General features: G+C 36.2%; 1 protein-coding gene across 1 annotated transcript in view; it reads right to left on the bottom strand.

Moving 5' to 3' along the window:
* LOC129225050 (glucose dehydrogenase [FAD, quinone]-like) overlaps positions 1–12,565 on the bottom strand; it is a 78,685-nt gene extending 66,120 nt beyond the window's left edge. Inside the window, exons 1-3 of the mRNA XM_054859596.1 lie at positions 12,421–12,565; positions 7,626–7,828; positions 1,698–1,887 (exon numbers count right to left, since the gene is read on the bottom strand). Of these exons, the coding sequence (XP_054715571.1) occupies positions 1,698–1,887; positions 7,626–7,828; positions 12,421–12,565 (538 nt within the window). The remainder of the gene's footprint in view (positions 1–1,697; positions 1,888–7,625; positions 7,829–12,420) is intronic.
* Between the last annotated feature and the right edge of the window lie 548 nt (positions 12,566–13,113).

The following is a 13,113-nucleotide window of genomic DNA, read 5'->3' as shown; positions in this document are numbered from 1 at the left end:
CCTCATTGCGCTTCGAAGGCAATTCTCTAACCTCCTGAGACACGCAAGTCAAAATTGGTTGACGTTCAGTTCTCCTACAACTTTCTGGTTGTGTGCGTAGTTTTTTACACCGATGAAGAGGCTTCATTATTGTAACATTGAAATAGCTATATGCTGTATTTTCGTGTAAATTTGTGCTTTATTTACGTCGGTTTTTCAATTTAATCACGAAAATCATCTTTCAAATGACTGACCTGATTAAAACAGTCAAAAAAACAATGGAAGCAAGAAAGTTATGTCAAAAAAAGCACATTTCCTTTAGATTCCTCTCTTTAAAATAACCAAGAAAGCTTTTTAAATAGGCTAGTATTTATTTTGTGTCGTTAAAAAGTATAGTCACAATTCACAAAACAATTCCTCTTCCCTCATGCTATTACTTATAAGTGTAATATTTTCTTTTTCGCTTTCTATAACCGACCTACATAATATTGAAGTTAAGACCAATAATAAATATATCTCATTAAATCCTGTCTCAATTTCTTGAGAAACTGAATTGATCAGTTTATTCAAAATATTGATTTAATATTTTGACTAAAACTTCATCTGGGTTTTGTCACCTCTTCCACATTGGCATACATTAAAAACTGTTACGAAAAGTTCTGTCACAAAGTTCCAAACCTGGTTCAAATATGCATTAATGCGAAAATTACTAAGAGTTTCAATTGTCAATCCAAGAATTAAGATTAGCGAATTAAAATTTTTATGATAGAGTGTAGCATTTATCAAAAAAAAACGCTCCGCAGTATAAATAAAGTAAACAAAAAATTCAGACGAAGGCATACATATTAAAATGACATCAAATTTTTTATCAATGAAAAGGTCGCTTTCCAGTAATTCTTCCAGGGGGCTTTTATAACTCTTGAAGATCATCTTGTGTCACTCAGAGATTGTCAAGTCAAGAGCCTCAAGATACAGTTGTTGATGTGAAAGTATTTTTTGATGTGAGATGTTTTTCAAAAAAAGCATATCTTTACAAAAAGTTTCCATGAAAGCATATGATACACCGAGTTGCCAAAATGTGTTTCTAGTACATGGCATCAATGAACACTTACTAGCTGAACATTAAGTTATAATATGAGCATAAAAATTTATGTAAAATGACATGGAATTTACGCGTAAAAATTGCACAGTCTCTACACTGTACGGGTATCTCATACAAAATGCACCATCATAACATAGATCACTCAATTTTGAAATATTTAACCCATATGAAGAGATTACTTCTTTAGTTAAGGCAAACACTTATCCTCCATCAGATTTTTCTGTTCTGAAAATTCAGGCAAATGATTTTCTAAGTTATCTAAATTGAATTTTACCATTTTATATTATTCTTAGTGACAAATTTGGGGGTGCAACCGCCCCCTCTCGCACCCCTTATTTGCCGCCCCTGCCCTGTGTATATACTTCAATTTAAAGGGAGACAATATTAAGATTTAAATTAAGCACAAATGTACAAATTTTTGCGTCTCAGTTCATCCGAAAGAAAGAGAGGTTTCTAAAGTTGAAACATTGAAAATCTGTTTCCCAGAACCACATCTGACCACATGTTTTAATTGCGATATTTTCCATTAGATCAAAAATTTGGATTTTTATTACATTCCAGTTTTAAAGTTCGTTCTAAGTTTGAAAAATGCAAAAGTGAGTATGAAGAAAATTACCATTTGCTACGATGTCTGGATCTCTGTTATCCTCCAGTTTCTTGAAGTATGGAAGCACTTCTTGGTAACTCCAGCCCTTGGCTCCAAGCTTGGACCAGTTGTCGTAATTGTGACGATTTCCTCTGACGTACATCATATGGTTCATCGTACTGCAACCTCCCAACATTTTCCCTCTGGGATACACCACTTGCTGTTTGACGAACAAATGCAATTCTCATTATTGTAATTATTTAAAAAAATGTATTTCTCGAAAAAGCAAATTGTTTTTTTAACGACAGTAAAACGAATCTGCAAAAAGAAAAGCTAATGTTATTTTCAAAGATGTCATGAAAGTGAATAAAATGCGACAGCGTGTATAACAGTACAAATAAAATGAATCAAAAAGAGTTAAAAACTCAGCAAACAGCTGTTTCGAGGCTATAAAAACAAGCCTCCTTATCAGTACATAAAAGAAAATTGGTTCAAGGAGTCGAACTAACGGACACGTGAACCAAGTGTTTTGGTTCACTTGGTCGATGCAGAGTGGTAAAAGAAGTCCGAACTGGATTACAGAAATGTATTGATGTGAACGACGATTATGAGCAAAAGTAAACTAGAAATGCTGTCAATGAAAACCTCTTTCCAAGGGCTTAGACTAAACGGATCTTTATTTTGGTATATACAGTCAAGTCCCGACTTACGCGAGGGATGAGTTCCAAGACTCCTCGCGTAAGTCGAAATTTCGCGTTGTGGAACAAAGTATGCATACAAATGTTTTAAAGCATACCAAGTACTTTTAAACACTTAAAAACACCCCTCAAACTGCTCTAAAGCATTCCTTAATCATACACTACAGTTTCTTGCATAAAGAACTGAATTTTCAATGTATTTAAAAAATAAAAAAATGTTATTCAACATGAAATACTTTAACATGAACAAAATGAATGACCCAATGGGAATGAAAGACATAAAATAAAACAACACGGTACGCATAGCATGTAGTAAAATTAAAATGATGCACTATAATAGAACAGTAGATACAATAACAATATTTAAGAGTTTAAAAAAATAAAGATAGTGATGATTTATGCGCCATGATCAGATCGTTATTCTTATCTAATACATTTTTAAATATGTTTGCTTCGCCTTTTCTTTTATAACGTTTGAATTTATGGTAACATCTCTTCTTCCTGATCTCTTTATTAATCCACAATAGAAGAACAGCTTCGATTTTCATTTTATTTACTTTGCTAGACTGCTCTGCAAGCTTCAATATTGAAACTAAGTTCTGAACTTTTACGGATATCTTTTTGTTTTGACTTTTTATTGTACGTATGGAAGATTCACTCATACTTATTGTCGCATTACCGTCGACGTTTTGTAGTTGTTCAAGCATATCGAGAATCTTAGCCTTTTTTTAAAAACATTTTTTTATTAGAAACTATCTTTTTCTTCCCATCTTCACAAACTTTAGATGAAGGTGACACTAAGGTGCCATTATATTTCATCAACTTTTATATTTAGAATGAAAAAAATAAATAAACGAAGGATGCTGAGTGGTTATTTGAGGCACTAGACTAGTTTGGTGCGGGAACTTTGGCTGTCAGTGATGCTTAAAGGGATGTAATAACATTCACGAAATCAATATTTAGTAGCCAATAACGAAGCTGATACTTCCTTCCATAAAAATTCGTGTTGTGGGCGAAAAATTCGCATTAGTACAAAATTCGTTTCTCGTGAAAAATTCGAGTTTGAGCCATTTCGCGTGAGTCGAATCGCGTTGTAGCGGGAGTCGACTGTACCTCTTACGATTAAGATACAGGTAGGCCCGCGCCAAGCCTGATCGGCGCCGTCGTGCAAATATCTTTTGAGCGTCTTTACGCAGTCGCGTTCGGGAAAAAAAGACAGTTAACACCTGAAGTGAGGTTTTGTAGACAAATATAAAATGGGAAAAAATACTTTCGGCATTTAATTTATTAAAAAACAATGCATAAATATGAAGTTTTGGAATAGAATGTACGTTTTTTCTTCATGTCTCGAAGTTATTTTGAGTTCAATAGCGCCTCTGATTTGCTAATGCGTTTTGGAAAAAGGAAATATTTTAAATATATCAAAGTTAAACATCTCAAAAAAATTAATCTCTAATGTCTAGGAAAATTAATCAACCTTTTATGCCTATCAAAGTATGACAACAGAGTGCTGATTTTATTTCTTAACTGAAGTATACTAATGTACAGGATATTTCACCATAAAATCTGTTACTAATAATTCTGAAGTACAGAATTAAAAGGGGTCTTTTTTTTTATAAATTTAATGCACAAATATTTAAAGAAAAGGGAGGAGGGGGGGTATAGGGGGCAAGTGGGGGCTCGAGCCCCCCTTTTCAAATTAGAACTTCCTTGCTTTTAGTACTTTTTTCTTTGCACAAATGTAAAAATATTTCTTCTCCACCCCTTTTAATGAATAAGTTATTAAAAATGTCTAATTTTAATGACTCTAATCTGCCCTGAAATTGTTTTCTACGGGGAAAATATCCAGCTAAACCACGGGGAAAATATTTGAGCCCCCCCCTTGCGACTTTGCATATGGGCGCCCATGAGGGGGGGAGAGGTTCGAATAATTATAGTCATGTCCAGTGCCGGATGAACTTCAATTTACGCCCTAGGCCAAACTTCGAGATTACTACCCACCTCACATTTCTGAACTTAATCGAAATCGTACCCCCCCCCCCTTTTAGGCAAAGGATTCTTTTTTATTTTCTCCGATGATGTTCGAAATAGTTCGGGGATGCTTGCCAGGAAATTGTTTCCGAGATTGAAGCTTTAAAAATGCAATTTTAGGCCACCTAAGGCGATTTTAGGGGAAGTAATGCGATTCGAAATTCGACCGGAACGTTTTTGAAACTGAAGTCCTACAAACGCATTTGTAGGTCATATTTGATGATGTTAAAGGAAATGATGAGTTCAGGAATTTCTCTCTCTCGCCCCGCCCCCTTCAAATTAAAGTCTTTAAAACGAAAATGATGATTATCTTTAATGATTTTGGGGAGGGCGTAAGTCAGGAGCCCTCTACCGCAAATGTTTCTAAATTTGAAGTCCCAAAGCGCAACTTAAGAGTATAATTTTTTTCGGCGGCGTGGGGGGGGGGGGGGGGGGGGGGGGATCGGTGACTCTAGCGCGGAAATTTTTCGAAATTGAAGACTAAGAACTGTAGGACACCTTTCATCACGTTTCACGTTTTGGAAATGGATAGATTTAATCATTCCTCCCCAGAAAAGTGTTGAGAACATGCCTTTTTTACTAACATACACAATCATTCTAGAATTTTTTAAACACCTTTTAAACTGTTTTTGACCATTTTTTAACTATATATTACCGTTTCTTATATAAAGAGCTGAATTTTTACCGTATTTTTAAAAAAGGTGCATCTTTGAAATGCTGCACTGTAAGAGTTATACAGTAGATACAATAAGTTACATTTATAACTTAAAAATTGAAGATGATGATTTATGCTGCGCAATCTCTGATCGACATTCTAATATATTTTTAAATACAGTTGCTTCGAATTTACTTTTATAACATTTACATCTATGGTAGCACCCCTCTTTCAGAGTCTCTATAATCTACAATACAAGAGCAGATTCCAATTTCATATTGTTTGCATTTTGCTTAAACACTACTCTGCGAGTTTCATATTAAAGCTAAGGTCTGGACTTATACGGATAGCCTTCTCTTGACTTTTAATTATACGTATGAAAGATTCACTTATACCTAAGTGTCGTGCTACCTTCGACCCACTTTCTAGTTGTTCAAGAGTATTAAAAATCTTTACCTTTTCTTAAACTGTCGCAAAAACTTTCGCTTTTTGTTTCCGTCTTCAAACTTCAGATGAAACAGCGTGCCTAGGTGGCCACAATATTTCATCACCTTTCATATTTAGAATAAATAAATGAAAAACGAGGAGTGGTGATGCAATACACACTAACAATACAATGTTTATGGTGCGGTATGTGGGAACTTGCGCAGTCAGTGATGCTGAAAGGATGAAAGTACATTCACGAAATACTGTTTAGTAGTGAATAACAAAGCCGAAACTTAGCATCACGATTCCTTTCCAAATATTTTCGTGTTGAGAGCGAGGAATTCGCTTTAGCTCTAAAATTCGTTGCTCCTTTAAAACTCACGTTATAGCCATTTCGCGTAAGTCGGATCGCGTTGTAGCGGGAGTCGACTGTATGCAATTGGAAACCACCTTTAATGACACAAGGAGAAGGGATGGGACTCGGTAACTCTCTTCCGTAAATATTTTCAAGTTGAAGTCCTAAAATCAAAATTTTAGCTGATTTTAATAATGTTGGAGGAGGGCTGAATGGTTCTCTGAGGGAAAAATTTCAAAATTTAGTTCCTAAAAACGAAATCTTAGACGATTTTTAATGAGATGGGGCTGGGCCTGCCATCCACCACCCAGGCAGGCCACCCTGTGAAAGTTTTGAACTTACAAGTAAATAATATACAAATGTTCTTATCGCAATTTTTTTATGTATGATAACATGAAGCAGTTGAATTCCACGAACAATAGTTCAAAATCACAAAAATACATATTGCTCAAATTCTAATACATAGTCACCACAAAAATCAAAATGGAGAACAGCAAATAAAAGAAATTCGCCTCGTATGCTCAACCTTATGTACTATCGAAATAGCATTCACGGCTCCACATTAGGAAGAAAAATGCTAATGCATGCATTAAGTAGTATCACAATGCTTTCAGTGTAATAAATTTTTACGCTTTTGGAAAAGCATGTTTAGACACAACAAGGCAATAATTTTTCCTTTTAGATAGACAGCGAGACGGATTGTTTGTTTCAATGAGCAGTATAATTTCATCACCATCACCACCATTAGATATAACAAAAGTTCAATTTTTTTTGTTTGGAAATTTTTTCTCTTATTTGGAGCATTTTCGATTGGTGGAGCTCAGCGCCTTTTTTGGCTCTGGCACCGTCGTGCGGCGCACGACCTTGCACATAGGGACGGCACGGCCCTGGATACAGGGTGGTTGAAATTAAACTGACAGTACTCAGAGGCTTATAGCTCCATTTTAACTGGAAGGAGCCGAATGAATCTTCAAATATACTGTCGGACCTCCATATATCGAAGTAGCAAATTGCCGGAAAAAAATTCGATATATAGAAATTTCGATATATAGAAACGATCGTATTTTACCATAAAAATATTCTAAAACATTAAAATCAAAGCTAATTTTCGTGCATGAAACCCAATTTCTAATTTATACGAGCATCGGATTAAACGAAAGTTAATAACTGAAAAATTAACAGAAATTACATTTTTGTGCCTTCATACATCTTCATTCTTCGGCAGTTCAACTTGATTCGCAACATGAGGGGATTTTCGTTCTGACAATGTAATCGAGAGACAAGTAAAAAATCAATCTACTTAACTTGAATGATTTTTACTGAAGCTAAAAAGACTAGGAATGATAATCAACAGACAAAAAGGATTACTTGAAACTGATTTTAGTGTTACTGGTTACAACTAAGATTTGAAATGAACTCGAGGGAATTAAAGAACTCCAGAACGGAACAACGACCTATCTATACTCACCCCTCAACCTCAGATTCCTTATGAGTTTCGTAGCAACCTTTAGTGAACATAATGTTCTCCCCCAACCTTCATTTTTCATCAGATAAACAGTCTAAAGCGGAAAAAAACTTCGAATATCTCGAAAAATAATTTCGATATATCGAGATTTTTTCGATATATAGAAACAGTTTTTCTATGTAATGAACACTGAAATTTGCTGCGATTTCGATATATAGAAAATTTCGATATGTGGAAGTTCGATATATGGAGGCTCGACTGTATATGTTATGTAGAACATGCGGACGAAATGTATTCCAAAAAAAAAAAAAAAATCTTGTAAGCTTACTCTGTTGACAAGGCCATTGCCAGTGTAGGCTTGTGGTTTAGTAAGATAGGCCCAATCGTACTTTGTGTACCAGGACTCTCTTGCAAAAGCTGGGACATCAGTCAATTCTGGGGGCGACGAGCCTGCTTCTATCAGCAACACATTGATGCAGGGAATCTCGGACAGACGATTGGCAACGACGGATCCAGCGGAGCCGGCTCCAACTGTAATACATTGTAAGAGGTGGGCTGACTTTAAAAACGCACAGGTTCAAAAAATTTTTCAACCAAATTAATATATATACAGCTTTTTTTTTTCCTCTCTTCAATGTGAGAAAAAAAAATTAATTTGAATTTTGACATTTTGAATTGAAATTATGTTTTTCGCAATCACGAGTGTGTGTATGTATGCGTGTGTGTTTGTGTGTGGGGGGTATGTGTGTTTGTGTGTAGGGGGTATGTGTATGTGTGTGTAGGCATGTGTGTTTGTGTCTGTGTGCAGGCATGAATGTGTGGGTAGTTGTGTGTATGTGTTTGTGTATGTGTGTGTAGGTGTATGTATGTGTTTGTGTGTGTGTGCGTGCGTGTGTGTGTAGCTGTGTATGTATGCGCGTGTGTGTAGGGCAAGGATGCAACCTGGAAACGGCTTTCGCTATAGGAGCAGCATCGTGAGGACTCGGTCGACGGTCATGCTGCAGAGGATGCTGGCGGGAAAATAAAATCAAAGGACATCAAAACAGTCAAGTGAGAACAATAAGCAATCGTGATTGCTCAAAAAAAAAAAAAAAAAAAATCGGTAGAAATTAGCTAAGTAGAGAAATGTGAATGAGATCAGAAATGTATCTGAAAGGGGACATAAATGTGTGAGTGATTAAACCCCTTCAAAAGGAGCTTGGATGAAGATACCATAGCTGACTTAATTCGTAAAGGAAATTTGTGGTATAGTTCACCCAGGGGTGGACTGGCTCAAAGGGCCAATCAGCCCTCGGGCTGATGCGCCCTCCCGCCTATGCCCCCTCAAGCATGAGCACCTTTTAAATTTTGTTTTAAATTTTTTAATTAATTTTGTTTTTGGTGCACTTTTTTTACTTTTTTTTTTTTTTTTTTGCACTCACAAACTTGTGCGCCTTCACTTTGCTTTTTGTTTCTTTTCTTTAAACTCGGAAACCTGTGAGCCATTTTTTTTAACAACTTTTTTCTAATTTTCGTATTTATTTATTTATTTATTTTTTATTTTTTTTGCACCTTTTTTTTGCACCTTTTTTTGCACCTTTTTTTTGCGCCTTTTGGAGACCAAGGTTGGTGTCCTCTTGCGGACCCAGTCCGGCTCGAGTCCACTGAACGATTGCTGGCATTAGGAGGAATTTACTTCAAAACCAATTTAAAAAAAAAAAGGAATCGGGTTAGCTAAAATCAAGCAGTTGTCGAAACAAGTTTTCTTCTTGATGCATCGTTGTTCGCTTGCAATTAATCAAGTGACGTGCATTATAGTGTGGCTCTTTTACGTAGACTTATGACCTTGACAATGTTCACTTCTTTTTAGAAAGCATTGTGAAAAAGGGATGCACTTTGGCACGAATTTGAGTTGCAATACTTTGCAAACCTTCTGCGAGAGTAACCCGATTCAACATCAATTACCTTATCCCAAAGAGAGGTAGATAATCTCAAGATCATAGATCAACTTAATAGATCCACATTATGTATAAAATGCAGCAAACTGTCGGTTATCCGCGGAAGGGTGACACGGTAACCGCGTATAACCGAATTTGAGGATAATCCGCATATTAGGGGAAAACGGACGCCAGTGTATGCAATAGCATTAAAAGACCAATAACACTTTTCATACATTTAAACTATAGTTAAAACGATAGTAGTGTATGCAAAAAATGCATGTAAAAGAAAAAAAGAAGCGAACATTATTACAAAACGGATTACACACATACACGATCAAAGCGTGCAAACAGATGACTTGCTGCACATCCAGCTAGGTTACACTAAAAACGCATACGGAAGGAAAGGGGATTTCTTTGAAAACTGGTCCTGTCATGCGTTTGCGCGCATAAGTAGTGTTACCTGAAAAGTGAGTGGGGAAGATTTAAAAAGCAGGTTTCAACTACGGAAGGCAGCAGGATTTAAAAAAAAAAGGGAATGTTTAAAAATAGATTTTGTGTTTATTAAGTTAAAATTCGTGCATTTATCTACATCTAATTAGTCACCACCGTTTTTTTTCTTTTTCTTTTTTTTTTAAGTATGGAAGGCCACGGATAAGCCGCCCGTGGATAACCGGGAGTCTACTGTAATTTATTTTTGTAATTTCCTGAGTGCCAACAATAGTGAGGCGAACTCCAAGCTGATTCCATGTTCTCATTTTTAACCTTTTCAGTTTTGCTCTCGTCGAAACCACGAGGCGAGAGTTTCCCAGCGATTTCTCGCACCTGTGACATTCTAGTGTTAAAAAATCGTTCCAGCGAGTTGAAGAAAAATACCTTATACCTCTGGATAATTTTTATTTCTTATTTTACTTATGAGATGGCAGCACCAAATCAATTTTGAAAAAGTTGGAATGGAAGGTGCTAGTTTTTAATTTACTGCAGTGTAATACACACAATTTTCTTTGAATTTTCTTCGTTGCTTTTAATCTCACAAATTTAGCAGCAACTTTTCAGCAAAGTAGTGTTAGTTAAATAAAGGAAATTTAAATTTTTCCAGAGGGGGGGGGGGTGGACAAGGGATGTACACTCAATGTAAATTATACCAAAAATAGCAAAAAAAAAACACGTCCACTTGCACGTTCATTTCCCAAAATCAGGGGGAAGGGCTATCGACCCCCTCTCTAAACGACAGGCCTGCTGTTCTACAACCATTCTGCAGTATTCAAGTCAGTAGGATTTTTATGTTACTTTTGCTTTACAGTGATTTCAAGTACAATGAAATCCCGTTACAACGAACTTCAAGGCATCGCAAATTTTATTCGTTGTAACAGGAGTTTCGTTGAAATGAAGTTCAAGCAATATAATGGCAAATAAATCGAACTGAACATTCATATTGATGAAACGGATATTTTGTTGTATCGATATTCGTTACAACGGGATTTTCATGTATAACCATAAAATACAGGGGGAGCCGAAATGCTGAACCCGATTTCAAAAAACGATATTTTTGGAACTACTGCAGGTCATTCCGCAGAATTTCGACAAACATGGGTTGCCGTACCATTTTTAATTTTTTCCATATTTTTCATAGACAAAATAATATACTGTAACGGATTCGGTGAGACTTCCAACTTTCTTGAAAGGATGACACAGTTCTTGACAAAAACACAGGAAATTTATTTACACTATGTACAGGAAATATCGTCAACAACTGCTAAATTATTCATCAGCAATTAAGCAATTATCACACAACACCGTAAACTCAACGGTTACGCCACGTATTTACTTCCAAATACGAAAACAACACAGCGAAATGCCTCGCAATAAACAGAGCTAATCCACTCACAGCACAAATTCTCAATCGAAACTCACTCTTTATCCAGCGTAACATTTCGCTGTGTTGTTTTCGTATTTGGAAGTAAATACGTGGCGTAAACGTTGAGTTTACGGTGTTGTGTGATAATTGCTTAATTGCTGATGAATAATTTAGCAGTTGTTGACGATATTTCCTGTACATAGTGTAAATAAATTTCCTGTGTTTTTGTCAAGAACTGTGTCATCCTTTCAAGAAAGTTGGAAGTCTCACCGAATCCGTTACAATTGGCGCCCAACGTGGGGCGCCAATTGTAACGGTTTATATACACACCGAAAAGAAATTTCTCAAATATTCCACACGCTTCTGGAAAATAGTAGACCGTTATCAAATTTTATCAATGAACAAAAAGGAAATAGGGGGGGATCGTATACTTTAGCCATATGAAAAGGGGTTGTATATTCATTACGGGAAACTATTTACAGGTTACGTTACTACAATAATTACTATTTACAGGATTTGTAACAATACTATAGGAACTAAAATCCATTTATAGAAAAGATCTAACTTTTCCCCCTGAAGTTATGGCGAGTATAAAACTGTGAGTTAGCCCCATAAAACAAAAATTAATGCTGTACTAAATGCCATAAAAAACAAGTACTTAATATGCAGGGGCGTTCACAGAGGGAAGAAGAAACACCTGTTGGCCCCGGCCCATGCCTGAAGGGGGCCTAATACTTTTAAAACTAGGCGTGAAATATAGGGTTAAACAATATGGAAAGGGGCCCGGAAAAGTCATTTGTGACTGGCCCCAAAATCTATGTGCACGTCCCTGCTTATATGCAACTGCAAACGATTTGAGAGCTACTGAAATCTGTGGAAATGTGTCGATTGGTAAAGAAAGTCTGAGGCAAAGATCTCAAGTCACGTGAAAGAACTGTGGTGAATGGTTGGCACGTTTTGCATGAAACCAGCAAAAGAAACCAGGTTTCTTCTAATACTTTTTTTGAAAATGCAGTCACGTGACTTGGGATCCTGACGTTAAGAATGGAGGGTTTCACTGCTTCTACTTTTAGCATATATGGGGTGCAACGTAGATCTACCTCCTCGTGGTGCACCCTGGGGGATCCCCCCCTGGATCTTTAACGATTATGCAAAAAATTTGCCATTGGAAAAAAAAAAAAAAAACTTTTAGCATATATTTCTCAATAGACTCATCCTGGTGTATTATGCAAACATGCCTATTATTGAAAATATGCAAACATAGGATTGAGAATTTTCAAGAAATAACAATTTCTTTTAGCAATTAATAATTTGAGAACAGATTTAAAACTGAAAAGCATTCATCTTACCAACGACATAATCGTATTCCTTTTTTATAGTCCTTGCTGTACTTGGGGAATGCTTCTGTCTTGCGAGGGAAAGAAGCAGCAAAGGCAGCAAAACTGAGTTACTAGCAGGTGTGCTGTATGGCCTCTGAGCAAGCGTTTGATACATCCCTATGAAAATGAAAGATAAATTTTGCATCAATTTATCATCTAAATTGGGCCTATTAAGAGCAAAGAAAGTTAATATCACAAAGTTTGTTTTCGATTTTTCCACGTTTATTTCATTTCGGCAACATTCCGAGGGGGGGGGGGGGGACCAACCGGCCCTTGATGGTGCTTCCCTGGGATCGCACGAGGGGCAAGACCATTCAGCCCTCGGAATATTTTTATTTTAATGAGAAAATTCTCCATAATCCCTCTGACTTACTTATAATTGTAATTCGGTAACGGGGTCGTTCCAAAATTTGAAAAGTATTTTTTTCTGAAAGAGCATGCTTAAAAATATAGGATCTGACCATTTTTTAAATAGTTTTACCAAGTTTAACATTAAAAAAAAATTACTTAAATCGGTGCGCTTTCATTGTTTACGCTTCTGCAGATGACATCACAAATGATGAATTGCCATTCACTGTTGCCATTCGCAGAAAGTAATATTTAATTTGCTTCTTCACTCACGTATACTGGCAACGATAGGGTTGAAAGCAAGCGAACAGCGCA

Source organism: Uloborus diversus, chromosome 6, assembly GCF_026930045.1.
Source record: "Uloborus diversus isolate 005 chromosome 6, Udiv.v.3.1, whole genome shotgun sequence".
NCBI lineage: Eukaryota > Metazoa > Arthropoda > Arachnida > Araneae > Uloboridae > Uloborus > Uloborus diversus.
Note: the sequence above shows the minus strand (reverse complement) of the source record. Positions and strands in the feature narration are given on the sequence as shown.